This window comes from Saimiri boliviensis, chromosome 13, assembly GCF_048565385.1.
Source record: "Saimiri boliviensis isolate mSaiBol1 chromosome 13, mSaiBol1.pri, whole genome shotgun sequence".
Classification (NCBI taxonomy): domain Eukaryota; kingdom Metazoa; phylum Chordata; class Mammalia; order Primates; family Cebidae; genus Saimiri; species Saimiri boliviensis.
The window spans coordinates 110,838,783-110,860,002 of NC_133461.1; the positions used below are offsets into that span (position 1 = coordinate 110,838,783).

General features: G+C 38.3%; 1 protein-coding gene across 3 annotated transcripts in view; it reads left to right on the top strand.

Moving 5' to 3' along the window:
- The window catches only part of CSMD1 (CUB and Sushi multiple domains 1), a 2,098,967-nt gene that overhangs the window by 1,652,420 nt on the left and 425,327 nt on the right, over nt 1-21,220 (top strand). For all 3 annotated transcript variants that reach the window (XM_003940706.3, XM_074384178.1, XM_074384179.1), the window contains 2 exons: nt 11,700-11,869; nt 16,951-17,107. In XM_003940706.3, coding sequence (XP_003940755.2) covers nt 11,700-11,869; nt 16,951-17,107 — 327 coding nt within the window. The remainder of the gene's footprint in view (nt 1-11,699; nt 11,870-16,950; nt 17,108-21,220) is intronic.

The following is a 21,220-nucleotide window of genomic DNA, read 5'->3' on the forward strand; positions in this document are numbered from 1 at the left end:
TGAGAAGGTTAGCAAAGGAGAATCATAACTGCTGTCATAGCTCAAATGGCGTGTGCTGCCCACACAGCCAGAGCTCTCGTAGTTAGCCATCCAGAGAAGGCCTAGTTCCTGCCATCCAGCCATGTTGCTCAGCAGATGCTGGGTCTTACAGATTGTTTCTTAAAAGTTACAAAAAACTGACTAACGTCATCGTGAAGAAAAAAGGGAAATAAGAGATTAACCATGGTTCTCCTTAAAACCGAGCCTTCTGAGTCCGTGGAGAGTCCAAAATACGAACCACCCTAAATTAACCAGTTAACGAACCAGAGGCAGGTGGGTGAGGTCTGAAAGTAAAACTTAATAATCCGTATGAAACACAAACATGTTCATTTAGCATAACTTGTTTTATTTTACCATGGTGCAGAATCTCTTTAGTTTTTGGTGTTGCTTAGGAATATCATGTAACTCAAACAATAAACCTGTCATTTTGGATTTTAATGAGCTAGAGATACATAGTCAGAATTTCATTAATTAAAAAAAAAAACATGAATCAAATCATCTATGTCTCTTTGCAAAACACGTCTGTATATTTTTACAATCTGTTTTTATCCTGAAAAAAAAAAATAGTGGTTCTTACTTCTTATGGTTATAATATTTATTTGAGAATAGAATGCAAAGTTTGACTGTTAAGAAAACAAGATACAGTATTTTGCAGATGATCTTAGTAGTTCCCACAGTTGGCTAGAGTCTGTTCTAGAGACTCCTAATTGAAACCATTTGAAATCTGGACAAACCCCCCAACTTAGTGAAATGAAAGTGGTATCTAGATATGTGACAGTAAGTGGTCTACTAATTATAATGAAAAGACCCATTAAATGTTCTTCTATTTTATCTAGGTTCATTATCTTTAAGCTGTTTTCCTTGTCATTCAGGTTTTTACTCTGTGGTCTAAAATATGAAATAATCAGTAACTAGAGTTGGAAGAACAGCTGATCTTTACCAAGCACTTTATGGTAGACCAGGCACTGCTCTAGGATCCTTCCATGTAATAACATATTTAGTCTCATGACATCTCTATGAAGTAAACTCTGTGATTGACAGTTCCCTTTTATAGATGGAAATATTAAGGCAAAAAGACTCTATGAACTTTGCCCAAAAACACAGAGCTAGGAAGACTCGAACCCAACGAGCATGCAATTCAGCCTTTAACCACAGCACTGGACAGCGAAACAGAGGGCCTGGGACAGGCCTTTTTTGTATTTAGCCTTTTGCATTTTGCCTACGGTTTCGTGATTTTTCTTCCAGTCCTTCTGGTGCACTTGGGTGCTGTCTTCATTTCTTTCTCTCTCATTCCCCACACCTGCTTACCTCCGAGTTCTGAAGGATTCTGCCCACTGCCAAGCTCTCAGGTCAGGATCCTCCTCCCTGCCCTCCCAGCCCCAGCTCTTTCCAGGAACCCCCTTCCCTCTGATGGTTCCCTGGACTCCTCAGTTCCCACCAGCTCCAGGGACTATAGCTCCCAGAATGCTCTCTCCAAAGCAAAAACCCCATCGATTTTCCTGCTGTAACAGCCTGGTCATTGCTTCCCCTGCTATTCAGATCACTCTTCCTCCATGCTGTGCTGGCTCAGAGTCCTTCGTTCACCGGCTCTCCAGAGTGGACTCAGTGCTCAGCCAGCCTCCTCGTGGTGACAGAGGGAGCCCTCTCCGGCCCCCGGAGCACCAGTGTTCTTTCTGTAGGGTTGGTGCAAAAGTAATTGCAGTATTTGTCGATTTGCCATTAGGTTTTTTTGTTTGTTTGTTTCATTTTGTTTCCTTTTTTTTTTTTTAAGATGGAGTATCACTAAGTCACCCAGGCTGGAGTTCAGTGGTGTGATCTTGGCTCACTGCAACCTCCAGCTCCTGGGTTCAAGCAGTTCTCCCACCTCAGCCTCTCAAGTCGCTGGGATTACAGGCACCTGCCACCATGCCCAGCTAAATATTTGTGTGTGTGTATTTTTAATAGAGATGGGTTTCACCATGTTGGCCAGGCTGGTCTCGAACTCCTGACCTCAGGTGATGCGCCCACCTCTGCCTCCCACAGTGCTGGGATTAGAAGTGTGACTTGTGTCTAATTTAATCTGCAGGCTGCTCCCTCCTTTAGAATCAACCACCCCACTCTCCTCTCAGGCTGGCTCTCTCTGTTTCCAGCTCCCCTGCAGTGTTCTCTTTCTCTACCCACTTGCCCAGGCTGCAGGGCGAGCCTCCCTCCCTGGCAGCGGCTGGACTCACTCAATTTGACGTCATCTCTTTGTCTCCCTCCTCAGACTGACAGCTCCTTTACAGTGGGCTGCCTCATCCCTAAGATCTAGTTCTGTGTATCCAAAAAAGGAAAATTAGTTTCGTCAGAAGCTTCTCTTTTGATCTCAAAAATTTTATTCACCCATACTTCATGTTCCTTTCTCTAAAATTATAGAAATAAAAATGATTTGCCTGTGGCAGAAAGAGGCAAATCCATACCAAAGGTTGCAGGTGTCACCTAAGGAATGTCGGCTGAGTCAGAAGCATGCTGTCTTAGCCTCCCTAATAAATGCCTGACCTTACATGGAATTTCTAGTGAGCATCTGAGCTAAGAACTATTGTCCTCTTTATCAAGTCATTCTTAAATGAAAGAGATGGAACCTTTTTTATTTGTGTTTTGTCAACCTGATTATGTATTTAGGATGATAGAAATAATACCATATATACCTTGAGTATGCAACCTCATTAGAAATGCTTAAACCTTCTCTTCTGGCACCTGTTGCTCGTCTGTATTATACATATATTATTTAGGAAAATTTTCTCTTAGAAGTTAGAGAAAAAGTTACCCACATTGGCTTAAGTCAAAATGAAAGTTTATTAGTAAGGTGATATAAAGTCCATACATAGGGACAGCTTCAGGTGAAGTTTGATCAAGGGTTCAACCTTGTCATGAAGAACCTGAGGTCTCAGCATCTCTCAGTTTTGCCAACCTGAATAAAGCACTGGGTGGCTTCCTGATCTTATATTATCACATACAGTGCTATAGCCCCACATCCTGCCACCCCATGGAAACAGCTGTGCCAAGATCGCTTATGTGGAAATCCTGGACTTCCTTTCATGAGCCCACATAGAGTCCCATGCCTGTTCCTGAGCAGTCACTGTGGCTAGGGCAGCCATGATTGTCTTAGTACATTTATAATTGCATCTGCACAGCTGTTGAATAATAACAAAAAGTGAATATTTTGTGATGTTTTGTGGCATTTTGTCCAAAATAGTAGGAGCAGAGTTAGAGAGCAGATATGATGGAGGTAAATGTTTGCTACAATTCTGTAACCTAATATTGTATCTATGACGTTTCAGAATTATCTGTTGAAAAACTTTTCTCAGACAGGGCATTAAAGTGCTATATACATCAGCACAAACCCTAAATGTGTATCTATTGAGAGAAGTTTTTTTTTTTTAATGAATGAAAGTGAGTTTTATCCTCTTATTGATTAACTGTATTAACTCTATTTGCTTGACAAAGTAGAAAGTCACTGGGCGAAATGAAAAAAAGTAAAATAACACTCTTAGCCTCAATTGTTTAATGGATTACTAGCTATTTCCAGCAGGCATAGTAAAACAAAATATCTTGCCTGTAGTTTAATTTAATTTATATTTAGTTTAACACTAAATGATACATATGTAATTAAATATAATAATTAACAGATATATATAATTTCATGGAGTTCTTTAATTTGGGGTTTAAAAGCTTTAAGCAATGCTCTAAACTAAAATGTTAGCTTCTGTTGTTTCTTAAGAGCTAATCCAATAATGACATTAAATTGTAAAAATAAAGGTTTAAAAGATAATGAATTGGTGAAAAATCGTACCATTTTGTGAAATTCTTAGATATTCTTGGTGAGTAAATACGGGATTGCATGTTTTGATTTTTATAGAATCCTTATGGGCAAGATTGACTTATTTGTTGTGGAGGCCGCAATGAACTTGGTTTAAAGGAGAAAGGGAGTTATTTGTGCCTCTGTTTCTTAGTTGAGCTGTTTTCTATTTCTGTGCTTTTTAACTAAAGCTTCTAAAACATGGAGATCTGCTTATTAATAGCTCTCCTGTTTTCACAATGCCCACAAAAGCCCCACAGCAATTTCCTAGTTTTACCAACCACAGCCACACACCTTGACTTCCACCTATTATGTTCAGAAACATCTCTGTTAACTGGAGGAATTGTGTAGGCTCAACATTATTTAGGTGGACGGTTGTTTCAGCTCTAGAATTTGAATCCAATTTAACTACATTGAACAGGCAGATTGAGAGGTTAGATATTTTACCCACTTTTTTATAATCAAATAGTAATTTAATATCTCCAATAAAATGACCATCCCTAATATTGAATATGTATTAATTGTACAGACCATTTGGTTATGGCTATGAACCAGGTCTTCCTAGCCTCCACGTCTGTCTGTTGATGAGGCCACCTTGTCTGTGGTACTTCCTTACGGCAGGCCAAGCAGACTGAGACAGCAAGTTTCACAGGTGGATGCCTTTGTACAGAAGAGTTGACTGAAAAATCAATTAACTCCATTCTTCTGTGTTAATTTAATTTTAATTAGTTTCCTTCCATTGCAAAAGTCTAAATGACAATTCAATTTTAATTACCATTTCAGTAGCTTTTTCATAAAACAGAAAGTGATTTGTATTAAGAAACATTGTATTCATTCATCTTAAATAGGCTATTGAAAACACTTTTTAAAAAATGAAACATTTAATTGCTCTGCTAATGGCGATTTTCAGTGAATGTTTTAAATCGAGCTCAAATAATTTTTGAAATTTTGATCACTTAAATATTGTGATTTTCTGAGCACTTGATGTTTATTGAATGTTGGTGTCTTATTAAATTATGTTCTCTGGATACTGCCCCAGGGTCTGCAGCACCTCTCTTCAGGCTCTTTGAAACATTTCCATTCTTTCATTTGAATATCATGTTTCTGTATACTAGGAGTCCACCTGCACAGCTGTGGAAATAAGGAAAAGGAAGTGTTTTGTGATAGAACTATTTGGTGGTATCTTAGTCAGAGAAACAGGGGCAGTGTTAGAGAGCAGATATGAATGGAGATAACAAGCTTTCACAAGAATTCTTCTAATTTATTTTGAAAACAAAATTAAGTCAAAAGACATGCCTCCAAAAATTAAACCAATGTTTCTTCGAAGGTCATTTTGTACAATAGTAACCCGTCCTGTTCAGAAAGTTGCTTCCCCAGCAGCATGACTTTCCTGTCCTTTGAACTCACAGGTTATTGAAATTATAAGCAAGTAGCTCTTATGGATTATTTAACTACAAATAGAAGTAATTACCAATATTGTATATTAACAAACATGGGACACTTCCTGTACTTTCTGATCAGGTTGCCTGGGGTTCAGATGGTAGTCTGCCGCTCATATCTGTGTGATATTGAGCACCTAATTAGTGTTATTGTGCCTCAGTTTTCTCATCTGTAAAATGGGCTTAGTTTTCGTATATACCCCATGGAATTGTATTTACTTAATGATTTTTTTTTTTTTTTTTTCTTTTTGAGACAGAGTTTCTTTCTTGTTGCCCAGGCTAGAGTGCAATGGCACAATCTTGGCTCACTGCAACCTCAGCCTCCTGGGTTCAAGCAATTCTCCTACCTCAGTCTCCCAATTAGTTGGGACAACAGGTGTATGCCACCACACCTGGCTAATTTTTGTATTTTTAGTAGAGATGAGGTTTCACTATGTTGGCCAGGATGAAACTCCTGACCTCAGGTGATCTGTCCTCAACCTCCCAAAGTGCTAGAGTTACAGGCGTAAGTCACCATGCCCACCAATGATGTAATATTAATAAGAATATGCACTGTGTAAGTGACATATAGACCAAAATAAAAATTACATAAATCACTGTACCCCACCAAGCGTGGTATTACTACAGCTTATTTTTCCTACAATTACTTCTCTGAACCTTCAAAGACATTCCTCTGGTATTGAAATTTTAGAATTTGTGTTACAAGTAATCTTCACAATATCCACACCTTCTGTGTTTTCGTTTAGGTCTTTAAGATTATTCAGCTGTTTTCTTTTAGTGCATTCCTCTTTTCCAAACATACTTTTATCAGGACACATGCATGCTCCAAGGTCTTTTCGGGACATCTTGCCATGGTTCAAGGAAGCCCACACATTCCCTCCGACCTGGTGCAGGCTGTGTTTGCAGTCACACCTCCCATAGTTCCTACACATGAGCTCTGCTTCAGTCGTATCAATAGAGTCATTAAAACATCCTATTTCTTGCCGGGCGCAGTGGCTTGCACCTGTCATCCCAGCGCTTTGGGAGGCCAAGGCGGGTGGATCATGAGGTTGGGAGTTCAAGATCATCCTGGCCAACATGGTGAAACACCATCTCTACTAAAATACAAAAAAAAAACTTAGCCGAGCGTGGTGGTGCACACCTGTAGTCCCAGCTACTCAGGAGGCTGAGGCAGTGTTATCGCTTGAACTCAGGAGGCAGAGGTTGCAGTGAGCAGAGATTGTGCCACTGCACTCCAGCCTGGCGACAGAGTGAGACTCCGTCAAAAAAAAAAAAAAGCAGTGCTATTTGTCTCGCACCTGAGACTGTGCCAGGGTCCGGCACTCCTTCCTCACCCACGTTTCTCAGGAGGCCTTTGGAGATGCCTACACTGCTACAGTGTCAAATGGAGTCACAAAGCACTAGGCCCTGCAGGTACAATGGCTAAGCAGGTTTAAAATAACATATTTTCTTACTGACTTTCACATAAAATCAGAAAAAAAAAAAAAAAAAAGGTGACAAAAGCAACAACAAAACTATCCTGTGTTGAATAGGATAGTCTTAAACATAAATAATGGCCTAAAACAGAGAAAACCTGTAAAAGTCATAATTTAAATTTTTTAAAATGTGATTATGTGTTAATCTTTAAAATCTTTGAGGAATATAGGCACTAAAATACAAATTAGTGAGTGCACATTTTATATTATACATGTATATATTATATGCAATATGTTTAATACATATTAAATATATATTTGATTACTTCCATACATTTTCATGTATAATTTAATGTGTATGTATTAAAATATTTTTTCTAGTTAACAAGCCAAATTTGTATACTTTTTCTTTCTTTTTTTCTTTCTTTTTTTTTTTTCTTTTTTTTTTTTTTTTCAGACAGAGTCTCACTGTTACCCAGGCTGGAGTACAGTGCCATGATCTCGGCTTACTGTAACCTCCACTTCCAGTTTAAGAGATTCTCCTACCTCAGCCTCCCAAGTCGCTGGGCTTATAGTTGTGCTCCATCACATCTGGCTAATTTTTGTATTTTTAGTAGAGATGGGGTTCCGCCATGTTGGCCGGGCTGGTCTTGAACTCCTGAGCTCAGCTGATCCACCCACCTCAGCCTCCCAAAGTGCTGAGATTACAGGCATGAGTTGGTAGACTTTCATAGCAATTTCATACGCTTGGGGAAAATGCCACGTGAAAGACTTGAATTCTGTGCTGCACTACCGTAGAGTGATGAAATCCTGGCTTTGCACATTTAAGTGTTTTGGTCATGTATATTCAGGTTCAGTTACAGCTACATATTGAATAAATGAGCAGTTATTGCATATGCACTTAGAAATCTTAATTGCATCTCAGGTTATAAGAAATACTTATTAAGATACTACTAGAAGACTTTACTTTCAAACTGCAAGTGTAGAGTGGGATTTGGGAAGTGCTAGAAGGCTGCTGAGTTGTTTGCCCCTTAATTTTTTCTGAAAGGTAAAGCAACACCATTGTCGGTCAATTCAGGATGGTCAGTTACAATGGGATGGTTCATTTTGCATAGTTATTATATAGTGAGGACTTGACTTTAGTTACTACCATTGATTTTATACGTCCTTTAAAAAAATCCAGAGTCTAAGAAAAACATATGTAAAATTATTTATTTTGGTTTAAATTTTTTTCTCCACATGGATGCACATGCTAAATTTTTCTTTTTTGTCCTACCTTTTTTAATGTATTAAGAGAAATGATTGTATAGTTAATGTCCTAAATACTAATACAACAAATATCAGCTGTAATTTGTGACCTATTTAGAATAAAACTCCTTAAAAACACACTTTCTTCTTGAACATTAAACTTGTATTACTCCAGTTTTATTATTGTTAATTATGAACAGTAGTGTGAATTATTAATTTTAAAGTGCATATAAATATTATTTTAGGGTATATTTTAGAAGTTCTATTGCCTTTATGAGCCCTTAACAGTTTGTATCACATCAATGATTAATCCATACTAGTGGTGTAGCCTTGGGAAAGACACTGGTTTGTAAACTATTCTATGCTTCAGTTTCCTCATCTGTAAATGAGGTTTATTGCCCTGTCACAGGGTTACTATAGATATTATAACACAGACATACACAAGCAGAGTGCTGTGAGACCAAAGAAAATGTGTTCAGCCATAACTAGAACAAAGGAAGAAAACCTGCCCACAGCAAACGCATATATATATATATATGTGTTTCTGTCTATACCGCTAGGAGGGATAGAGAGAAGTCCCAGCTCTCCATGAGACAGCCCTTCCTGTTCAGAGATACTGGGTTGGCTCATTCACAGAGGAAACTAGACTTGGTCTGCCTGGTTTTGCTTTTGTCATGGATTGCCTCTTTAAAGACACACTGGGACATCTTGGAGGAAATTCTCATTCTCTGGTAACTCTAGAGAGGGACAAAGCTGTCATCCCACCTTTTGGGGTCAAGATATGTGGACTTGCCACCATATTCAATCAGTTACCCATCTCCCACAACCCTCCCTGCAGCCTCTTGGCCTCCTTTCGTCAAGTAAGACCAGCATCATCTCCTGGTGCCCAGTGGGTGACCAGAGGCCATGCCCCTTATTATCGCTTTCAGCTCCAGCCCACTGGTGAGAATATGTGGCCCACAACTGCCTGCCCTTCACAGGCCTCTAATGCACTAACTGCAAAAATGCACTTGATATATTCAAATGTATGGTAAACCAGAACATGCACAATTTTAGCTACCATAGCCACAAAAGAAGATTCCTCTGAAAGTTTTCCTACGACTGAACATAACTTATTTGCCACTATGCCAGTGTATCTGCTATTGCAGTAATTGTTTTTAAACGTATAAACCTAATAAAGGATTTAATTTTGAATAGTTTTCTTAGTTGATTTTTGTTAAATTCAATTTTAAATATTCCCTAATATTTGTGACTAGGTTTCATTTTCTGGTTGTGAGAATTCAATGACTTTCTCTTATTCTCTTTAAGGACAGCACGTTTTATAAATGGAAACCCCAACTATTCCCTCCATGGGGCAGCCGCAGGAGGACTCACTACTTGCCTGTTTTAATTTTATTTTCGTTTATTTTGGCTTTCATGTGGAAAACACTGTTTCTTCAGAAAGGAAAAGCAAAAATGAAAGAACATCCAGCAAAGATACTCAGTATCCATAAATTATTACTTTTTCCAATGAGATTACTTATCTGAATAGCGTGTTGTTGAGTTTAAGACGTGAAGCTATTTTTCTTCAGTCCTACACTGTCTGCAAATCATCAGACTGCTAACAGAGAAGGAGCACTGTTCAAACGCCAGCACGGCGTGGGCTGGAGTAGGGATGGCCAGATATGGAGCACGAGAAACACATCACTTGCCTTTCTCTCCGTATTTTATATATATTTATATATGTATATGTAAAATAAATATAAATACATAGATTTTATATCATATATATACATATACCTACTCATGGATGTGTATATATATATTGCTCTTTTAAGATGATTTTATATATATATACACACATACACCTATTCATGAGGGTGTGTACATATATATATAATATGTATCTCTTTCCCTTTTAAAATTATTTTATATATACATATATATATATAAATGGGGGTGTATATATATGATATATATGTATATATGAAATATATACATATATACACATGTATGATATATATACATATATAACTCATACATATATATACACACACACACCCACCCCCCTACTCATGGGGGTGTGTGTATATGTATATATGTAAGATATATTCATTTTTTAAACGGATTTTTAATGTATATAAATACATAATTATATAATTACTAAAATTTCTTAAAATGATCATAAATGGTTATAAATTCTCAGTGGCATCTTTGAATCAGCAGCTGCCTGCACTTCTCCCTCAGCACTTGCACCCCAAGACCGCCATCCGAAGCCTGCCTCTATGTAAGGAGATAAGGGAGAAGTGAACCCAGGTTGTTAAGTGTCTTCCTCGCTGACTTTCTCCCTACACCCTTCCACATGGAGGCATTCTGAGATTCAGTGTGCACAAATCACTTGGAGGCAGTCATGGCAACTTCCTGCTGGCAAGTGGATTAGGGAATCATGGCCAGTGATGTAGCTGATTGTGTTCATTGTCAAAGAGGGAGGGGTGGTATGAGGGAATCGGCATCGTTGCAGTGGGCATGCAGAAGTCGTCTGCAAAATTCTGCGATACCTTAAGCAACCCACTGGAAAAGGAACATTGTGCCTCCTCCTCCTCCACTCTTAGTACATACATAGCATTTAACTGATGCTCAGTTTCCAACCTGACAGTTATTCATATGAGTAGGCTTCTGTAGGGTGTTTATATCAGTGTGCTGGGCACATAGTGTAGTCAGTAAAATCGTTGGGGCAGACTCTTGTGGAGCTCTCTTGGGCACACACAAACCTCCTTCTGCGTGTGTGTGTGTGTGTGTGTGTGTATGTATGCACTCGCCTATGTAGACACTTTATTATTTTGTGATCGTGTTCGACTCAGAATTTTGGAGCGTTTAAAGTACACTTAAGTGTTATTTAGAATTTTTTTTTTTAAAAAAGGTGCTATTCCCTTTCTCAGCACTTAATAGTTTATATCAGTAATTAATCTGTACTAGTTTTGTGATCTTGGGAAAAACATTTTGATCTAAACTGTTCATTTTCACAGTGAAACAGGTGCTGAAAGGTTAAGTGGCTTTTTCCAGGTTGACAGAAAGTGGAGAGTTGTATGTATTTTCACTTTGACCTTTTTAAGGGGAATTTTGTTTGATACAAATTTAGATCGAGAAGTCAACTACCCTTTTCCTTCACTGGGAAAAGGGGGAAAGCATATATTTACTGCCATTTAATGTTCCTGCATCCTAAGACAGTGCTAAGGTGTTCAGGGCTGTGACATCCTGAAGGTGATTCAATGGTTTGGTCTATCATTAGATTCTCCTTTGAATGCATCCCAGTTGATGACAGAAGATATCAGTGCAGGAAAACTGCAGAGAAACAATGGCAGAATGGGCGTGCGGGAATTGGTGGGGACATTTCATGAGGCAGGAATGGGGTGTTGGGAGAGGAGCTGTGACAACTCGATGACACAGCCAGAGTCACGGTGCTGGAGCACATCTTTTTTATTCTAGAACTCTCTGTATGATAGCATGCTGCTTCCACGTAGTCAGAGGTCTTTCTGTTACAATAAAGAAGACAGTCTTGAAAATGAGCTAAGTGAGGTGTCTTTTTTGCCCAGTTGGTAAAGCAATAAAAAAAAAAAATCCCTGATGTATTTTAAAATAATATATTATTAACAGACATACATTGATAGAAGAGGAGGCTATCATAATTTTGAAGTTCTTAATCTGATAAAAACAGTAATTCCACTTTTGAATCCTCTTTCTTTAATGTCCTGTTTATTTTAGCGGAATGTGGAGCAAGTATCAGAGGAAATGAAGGAACATTACTGTCTCCAAATTTTCCATCCAATTATGATAATAACCATGAGTGTATCTATAAAATAGAAACCGAAGCTGGCAAGGGTATCCACCTCAGAGCACGAAGCTTCCAGCTGTTTGAAGGAGATACTCTAAAGGTAAAAAGAATCTTCTTCAACATGATGACTCCAACTTTTCTTCTCAAAAAATATATTGTCTGTTTTTCTACATATAGATATATGCAGATGTTGATATATTTTTATATATGATTTATTTACACAATGAATTTGAGAAGGTGTAATGTCACTTCGCTTAGAACTGTTTATGTGGACTTAGAAATAACTGTGAGTAAACCTAGATCTAACATTTATTAGTCCAGAACCTTGTGCAAGTTACTTAATACTTCAGATCTTTAGCTTCCTTATATGTAAGAAAATGCAATTATACCTACCTTTTTGAATGGTTTGAAGGATTTAATACAATAATGTAAGTGGATGTGTCTAGCATTGTGTCTAGAACATAACTGTAATTATTAAAACTTTTAGGATTCCAAACCAACCCTTTCTGTAGTTAATCTTGATTTTTAAATGTGGTTATAATGTGGTAAGCTGGAAAGGTTCTGAAGTAATAATGGAGGCAAATCCAGCCACTGTGGTCAGATCACAGATAGGGTTGATGAGGAGAAGCCAAGCCAGGAGAAGACAGAATCTCAATATTGATTCCTGGAGCACCCAGGTCCTGCCTTGATTTACAAAATCCCAGCTCCAACTAGAAATGCCTCTTAATTCCTCAGGCTTCTGATACAATTTTCACCTCTCCTGTAAGTATTTCAGTAACTTGGGAACCTTCCCTGATCTAGGGGCTGGAGAATGGGCAGTGTAGCCTCGGGGCACTGAAAGGGAAAAGCTTTAAGCAACAAGAGGTAATGCTATCAAACAGGCTTGTCCAACCTGCGCTGTATGGGCCACATGTGGCCCAGCTCAGTTTTGAATGTGGCCCAACACAAATTTGTAAATGTACTTAAAACATTTTGAGAAGTTTTTGTGATTTGTTTTAGCTCATCAGCTACCATTAGTGTTAGTGTATTTTATGTGTGGCCCAAGACAGTTCTTTCAGCATGGTACAGGGAAGCCGAAAGATTGGACACTCCTGCTATAAATCATCAGTCTAATCACCAGCTAGTTTCAGTGAGATGAGCAATTTAGTTGGTCAGAAGCCTGGCTTGTGGCAAGAAAGGGACACGTGGCTCTTTGCTTCCCTTTTAAAAATTGTAGGGTTTTTCTCTTAATTTACGTCTACCTAGATGTGCATAGTGATGCATTTCAGATCCAGTAGTTTCAGCTCACTTTGAACTGTAAGCATTGAGAGAAGATGCAGAAAGCCAACCGAACAAGAAAAGCCTGTTTGTCCTCCCTTTGCAGAATGGCTGGAAGGGAGCCCCTGCCGGGCTCCACCTGACCTCATTAGAAGTTATGTGCACAGGTCAGGAGAAGCTTATAGATTAAAGGGCTTTACTTCCTCCTAAGGCCGTGTTTGACTCTATTCCAGTGTCATAATTTAGTGGAGTGGTTTTATTCTAGTTGTTCTTTCATTTTAATAGTCTTTTGAAAGCTCATGCTGGCACTCTGAGGGACTGTAATTAAGAAGTGGTTTTTAGGCAGGAAAGTAGCACATTCTTACTAATCTAAAAAAAAAAAAAGTTATGTTACAAGTAAGCATTTTCTGAATTATTTAATAACCTCAAATTTAGAAGTCAGTAAGCCTTTAAGGCAAACTTTTAAACAAGTCTTAACTGTACTTTAGTGCAGGTGAGTGATTAGAGATATTGCATAAAATATAAAAGGATAAATATTGTTGGAATGGAAGGAAGAAAATCATGTTCATTTGTGATTGCATGCCGTTTAAAGTTGATTATAACAAAGTTTTTTTTAAAAAAACTTGCTTCTCACGTTTAATTACAGAGAAGCTGTCAATCATATTTAATACTTACATGTTTTGCGGTCATGTATTTTGGTAAATATGCTAATAAATTATGTCTGTTCAAAATGTTTCTAGTAAAATTATCTTAAATTTTGAGCCTGATTCTTCACACGTACTGCGATGTAATAATAAAGACTAAAATTTTATATACACATCCCCCGCACACATAACCTTGTTTTCTCGCTTCATGTGGAAAAATCATGCAAGAGAAACTGAGCTCTCAGAAACATGCCATGAAAGGAATATATAATGGAAAATGCAATTAATTTTGGAAATAAGTCTGCAGGGTATAGTTTTGTAAAATTGGGGAAGATTTCCCCAGTACTTTCAGTGTTTTCTCACCAGCATTCTGTGAGATGTCTTCTGATCTGTGATTATCTGCTAACCCGGCAGCATCCCTTAGAGTATACAGCATTGATTAAATGCCAGACTCTGAGAAGGGTTTGTAGTGCAAATAGCTACAGCCTTGTATTAAACAGATGAATTCAGATGGCTTTCTCTAATAGCTGAAAAGAACTCTGTGAATCTAGCTGCTTATAGGTGAGAAAATATAGCTAGGAAATGTTGTTCAAAACAACTGCAGTCTGTTTCTCATTCAACTGGAATCAGAAATCAAGTCTTCTGACTTCCACTCCTATCTGGGGTTTTGTGATCAATGCAAAACCTGAACCCCGATTTTAACTTTAGAGAGCTGACAGGAGAATCCTTTATGTTAATCGATGGCATGCCCCTTCTTTGAGTTTGTCTGTGGCTGGGCCCAGTGTAATTCCTGATGATGTGGACAAAGAAGGCAGAATTACTGTTCTGAAGAGTCTTGCAGTCCAGCTTTTGAGCTGTTCATTTTTAGTGGTTCTAACCATGAAGCCACTGGGAGCCAAATGCAGTCCCTCAGGGGTCCATGGTACGCTTGGTCAAGTCCTCAGGAGTAAGCCAAGACTGAGTGGAGCAGCGAGCTTACGGTGTATCAGGACGGAGCTGGGGCTTAACTGACTGCTGAGTTCTTTAGTTTCTCCCCATCTTCATGGATTTCTGTGAATTATAGACAATTACATGGTATATGGGGTAACCCAAGGCCTTCCTGGGGAGACATGCACATTTTCTGTTTAACCCAGACTCCTCTAGACTTAAAACCATTTACTCTCTGAATGTCAGACCTCTGGCTTCGTGTAATAAAAACACAGAATAAACCAAATAATGGTTTTTAAACAATGACCTGTGACAATAGTCTTTTAGTAAGGAGATTAGAGGTATCTGATTCTACCCCACTAGCATGTCCATATTCAAATGTAATAAAATAACCCACAACATTAACTTTTCTAAATGTATTTTCTCCTTTTCTGATTCTATGTATCTGTGTACATCCCTGGGTTTATATGTTGATTGAAAGAGAGACAATAAAAGAAGAATTAATCTATATAAAGAGGAAAGAAATGGGGAAAATAAACACATTACCCCTGAGTTTATATGTTGATTGAAAGAGAGATGATAAAAGAAGAATTAATTTATATAAAGAAGAAAGAAGTGGGGAAAATAAACACGTTGGAAAAGCCTACTAAGACTTGTTTACTTTGATTTAGTTAGGGTACCATTTTTCTATCAAGACAAACTGAATGTTCTCCAGTATAATGTAATAAATGTTTATTCATGTGGCACCCTGTTAGTGAGGGAGGGAGGCAGGGGCATTAGCCTTGTCCACCTCGTGTTCTGCTGTTACTAGGCTGCGAGGTCTGCAGTGTTCATTTTTTATTTTATGTTATTTTATTATTTTATTTTACTCTAAGTTCTGGGACCCATGTGCAGAACGTGCAGGTTTGTTACACAGGTATACGTGTGCCATGGTGGTTTGCTGCATCTGTCAACCTGTCATCATTTTTCCTACTGGAAAGGCAGGGCTGTTGCTACTACTTGAGCCTCATGGCATTAGCGCAAACAGCATGGGTCCTGAAACGCTTTGACCGGATCCTCATTCGGAATGTGACGGTGACACTGCCTTGTTCCCCACCGTGTGACCTGTCTCCCCAGAAGTTGGGAATGCATGACTGGAACTCCCCTCTCCTGACTGGTCAAAACCAAGCCCTGTCTTCTTTATCTTCAATATACTTACTATATCTACTCTTGTTTTACAACTACTTGGGAGTATAATGTCATATACAGAACACTTTAAGGAAGGTCACACTTCTCTGTTATTATTGCATGATGAGATACTTCTATTATTACACATTCAAAATGAGACATGCACACGAATGTTCATTGCAGCACTGTTTACAATAGCAAAGACCTGGAACCAACCCAAATGCCCAACGATGATAGACTGGATAGGGAAAATGTGGTACATATACACCGTGGAATATTACGCAGCCATCAAAAACGATGAGTTCGCGTCCTTTGTAGGGACATGGATGAACCTGGAAACCATCATTCTCAGCAAACTGACACAAGAGCAGAAAATCAAACACCACATGTTCTCACTCGTAGGCGGGTGTTGAACAATGAGAACACATGGACACAGGGAGGGGAGCCCTACACACTGGGGTCCGTTGGGGGAAAATGGGGGAGGGGAGGGGGGGTGGGGAGGTGGGAAGAGATAGCATGGGGAGAAATGACAGATACAGGTGAGGGGAAGGAAGGCAGCAAACCACAGTGCCATGTGTGTACCTATGCAACAATCTTGCATGTTCTTCACATGTATGCCCAAACCTAAAATGCAATAAAAAAAAATAAAGAAAAACAATAAAAAATTAAAAAAAAGAAAGACATCTCATGCTTGAAGACTACAAAATTTGACAAGATTTTAGCACACAGTATTGTCGTTTAATGCATTCAGATAGAAGGGAATGGTTTGTTCTTAGACTTAATTGAAAGTTCAGAGGAGATATTCAAGACTGAAATACTATAAACCCTTTTTACTTTTATAACTGTAGTATGAGAAAGGGAGTAAAAAGGTAGATAATGAAACCAGGAAATGTAAAGAAATATTCATTTAATTTTAAGTAAACACAGAAAGAGCTCTTAAAATAATGAATATAAAATGATCTGAACAAGAATGGAATCGTTTGTCTCTTGTGTTAATGGTAAAGATAAAACTTAAAGAACAAATAAGATTTAGCACTGAGTCATCCATTTATCTTTCTATACACTGTATGCCTTTTTAAAGTACCATATAAAAATGCATCTTTGAAGATTTGGATTTCTTATTAACATTGCTACCATAAGAACCCAATTACGGAATAGAGGGACTCATGCTGTGAATTTTCATCAGGTATATGATGGAAAAGACAGTTCCTCACGTCCACTGGGCACCTTCACTAAAAATGAACTTCTGGGACTGATCCTAAACAGCACGTCCAATCACCTGTGGCTAGAGTTTAACACCAATGGATCTGACACCGACCAAGGCTTCCAACTCACCTATACCAGTAAGTAGTGTACAACTTAATCACCTTCTTTTTTGTCCGGACACATCTGATACTTGGCATATATGATAAGTTTTAAATATTGATTTTTTTTTTTTTTCTGGCTGCCTACTGCATTTTGGATTGCAGTTTAATTCTGCACTCTGTCGACTGGTTTGTATATTCAGATACATTACCAGTAGCTTGAAATTTATCTAATTGGAAATATTAATTTTAATAACAAAATAAGTGGACCTGAAAAGGAAACCTCTTAAAACATTTGAGATCTGATGGGTTTAAATATATTGATTTTGGTATAGTATACATTGATAAAAATTCTTGTGCTTATATATGAAGGATTTAGAAGGAATGTTTGATATAACCAGAGATAATAGACTTTGAAACACACACACACACACACAAACACACACACACACACACACACACATCATATATATGTATAAGCGCACACACACATATAACAACTGTATGTAATAAATTATTTTCTTTTCACTACTAATTTTTGAGATGAAAGAACTAAGAGGAATACTTGGAATACTTGCCCAAGATACTGATTTTAAAAGTTGGTGGAGCCAAGATTGAACCTCTAGCTCCCAGTTTTCAGGGCTCCCCATTGTGTGGATGAACAAGTCAATGTGGAATATGTTTTTAAAGAGTAAGTGAGGAAGACAAAAGAACGGAGAAATAAAGGAGATGCTGTGTTTTCAAAGTGGGAATCTGCAATATGGTAACTGCCATTTTTAGCATTTTTAGTTCTGAAGTGAAAAGAGAAAATCTAGCGTTAATAACTAATTAAAATTAATTAAGTAAAATAAAGTTTATAAAATTGTCAAATCCGTCACTCATCTGATAAATTTAAAAACTATTTGATGCTGAACGCAATGACATTAGAAATTTAAGAGTTTTGGATTTTTGAGCAGAAATGTATGTTAGTGATGGATACCTTTATTTGACAGATGAGCAAAAAAAGGGCCTGGAAAATATCATAATCATACCAGAGACCCAGAGCTAATCCAGGTTCCTAAGAGGACGATCAGTCACCTCAAATCCCCCTTAGGAGGGAAAATCTCAGGTGAAGAAATGTAAGACGTTGGGCAAAAAAATAGAATGAGAGTGGCTGACATGAGAAAAACAGTTTTCTACTTTTGTGATAATACCATTGAAAAGACTGAGTAAATAGACACCCTATGAATTAATATTTATACATGATAAATTAGTAACAATTGATGTTATAAGATCTATGTGTAGTACTAGAATTTTGCTTTCCAGGATTTCACTCTTAGAAATGTCTCAAAGGGCTCTTGTAAAACCATTTGGCCTGCAGTTGGGATGTATGCTATTGTGATTCTTTTTTTCCACTTCACGTCCCTGTCGAAATGTTCACTGTATTTTGTTTTCTTACTTGGATGTCTTCATCCCCACTTCCTTGCGCCTACACTGGTCTTGAGGATACTTGAAGAGAAAAACTGTTGGAAAAACCTGTAGGTAACTTGAATTTTGTGTAATTAGTGGGAAGTTCCCATACGCACCTGCGTTCTTCTTCCAGTTCTCTTGCCACTGAACACATTTTTGTTGTCTTATCTTAGAAAGCCTGCCCCTGCTATGGCTCCCTGGGCAAAGAACAGAAAACTTTGGCCTGGGTCCCTCCCCCTCTCCTATGATCTCACCCTCTACACTGCTGCAAGATGAGAGCTTCCTAAGCACACAATGTTCCTTCCCACGGCTACTTCATAGACAACTTAGCACGCTCAGCTTCTGTTTTATTTCTCATTACTTTTCCATCCCTAGTAACTGTTGCCCATCTTTCTCCAACTCCTTCCCGTTGCAATGAATTCTCATGTATAAACCCTTGGTCTCATGTTCCCATGATGATGCACACAGTATCCAGAAGAAGATTTATGCATTGTGGAATTTCAGGTGCTTGGAATCAGTGTGGGTACTGAACTGTTTCCATCATTCTGAAGCCTTTTTTATTGTCCAGGAGGCAGGTAGCAAAGTCCATGTGCTCCAGAGCCATGTGACTGGATAGAAACTAGAGGTTGTCAGCTTGTTTGATGCTTATGTCCACCCTCCCTCACCCAGAAGGCCTGCGTCAGTGGGCAAGTCCCAGCCCCGCCTGGACCCCATGTGGATGCCATGACTCTGTTGCTCCCTGGTATCCGGTATCACTTTAGGAAGTTTTGCTGTCACTGTCACTTCACTGAGTAACTTTGTAAAAGCTTGAATCCGTTCATCTGTTTATGGGCACTTTCCACCTCTAGGACGTTTTTGATTACATAGTAGCGCAAATGTTCTATAAATAGGAGGAAGACATATTGGCAAGGATTGGCTCTTAGCTGTTATTATAATCAGTTTGACAGGTGTGATTTTCTTGTTCTGCCTTTTTCACCTTTTTGGTTCTACCTACAAAACCCAGATATTCGGCAGGTCTTCCATGCAAGATTATCTCAGAGGTGGAACATACTGACTGATGGGAAAATATATTTGTAATAGAAAATTGGTGGTGCTGATGGCTATATAATCAAAAGACTATTAACCTCACATTAAATTCTTAGGTTTAAATATAAGTAATTATGCTTAAGAAATCCCCAGCTCCCCAATATGATCAAATACCTGAATCAAATATTTATCCCAAGAAGATGTATCAGAAATGACTGGTTATGTAAAATATTTTAAGCAAATTATTAACGCTTAAGATTGTGTAAAGACACTTTCAGCTATTTTCAAAAGACTTTTATAATTGCCTCTTGCTAGTTAATTGCATTACTTAAGGAAACATTAGTATTTAAATGTTTCAGATCCATAATTAATGTATGTACACGAGTAGATTAGAAAATGTCAACCGAGAGTAAAATATATAGCTTAATAAAAACGCGTATGTTTTAAAAATTGGTACAAACAATATTTGTGTACCCCTTAATATTTACAAAAGCATACACCTAGGTACCTTAGGTACCTTTTTAGTCCTGGTAATTCCACGTCTTGGGAAGTAGCTCCTTTTACTCTTGTTTGTGAATGAAAAAGTGAGTCTTCAAATCTTTTGGTAATTTGTTGTCGCACACAGAGAGTGGTGTAGTTGCAATCCAAATCCAGGTCTTCTCAGTGAACCCAGAATGGTTGATGAACGTATATATACATATATATATATATATATATATATATATTTTTTTTTTTTTTGAGACGGAGTTTCGCTCTTGTTACCCAGGCTGGAGTGCAATGGCGCGATCTCAGCTCACCGCAACCTCCGCCTCCTGGGTTCAGGCAATTCTCCTGCCTCAGCCTCCTGAGTAGCTGGGATTACAGGCACACGCCACCATGCCCAGCTAATTTTTAGTATTTTTAGTAGAGACGGGGTTTCACCATGTTGACCAGGATGGTCTCGATCTCTTGACCTCGTGATCCACCCGCCTCGGCCTCCCAAAGTGCTGGGATTACAGGCTTGAGCCACCGCGCTCGGCCCAATGAACTTATATTTAATGATTTTATGTGGTCCTGCTATGGCAAGCACCAAGTATATTGACCGATACTGATACATGCAAAGTGATTGGCAGGAAAGAAAAGCCAGAGTATCTTTGGGCCAAATTGGAATAAATATGTTAGTGAATAAGCATTTAATAAGCAACTACTGTTTTCTAAGTAGTAGGTCCAACCAAAATAAAACTTTAAAAGTTTACCTTCATTGTCAAACACTGCCTTTTATTCCAGATTTGTCTGTCTTCGTAACAGATAATATGCTTCTGGTATATAATGATGTCAAATGGAGCCATAATCCGTCGCTCTCTGAAACTGAGGACAATGAGTGTCCACTTGTTTGTCATACGTCACACCTTACACAGGTGTGTGATCTTTGACATATGAAGCTTACACTGGATTATTGTCATTCAAAATGTATTCCCTGGGGACACCGAGGGTCCACCAAAGCTGTCTCAGGCAAGAAGAGGAGTTTCACCTTAAGTAACACAACCATTGGCTGTGAGAGTAGCCCTGAGGGTAATTTATTGATGTTGATGTGGGCTTTCTGGTACATGGACAAGCTCCATCAATTATTTTAAATTGTGGAACTGGCATTCTGATGTCAAACTAAAGTCCCATAGGTCCTCTGATGGTATAAATCTG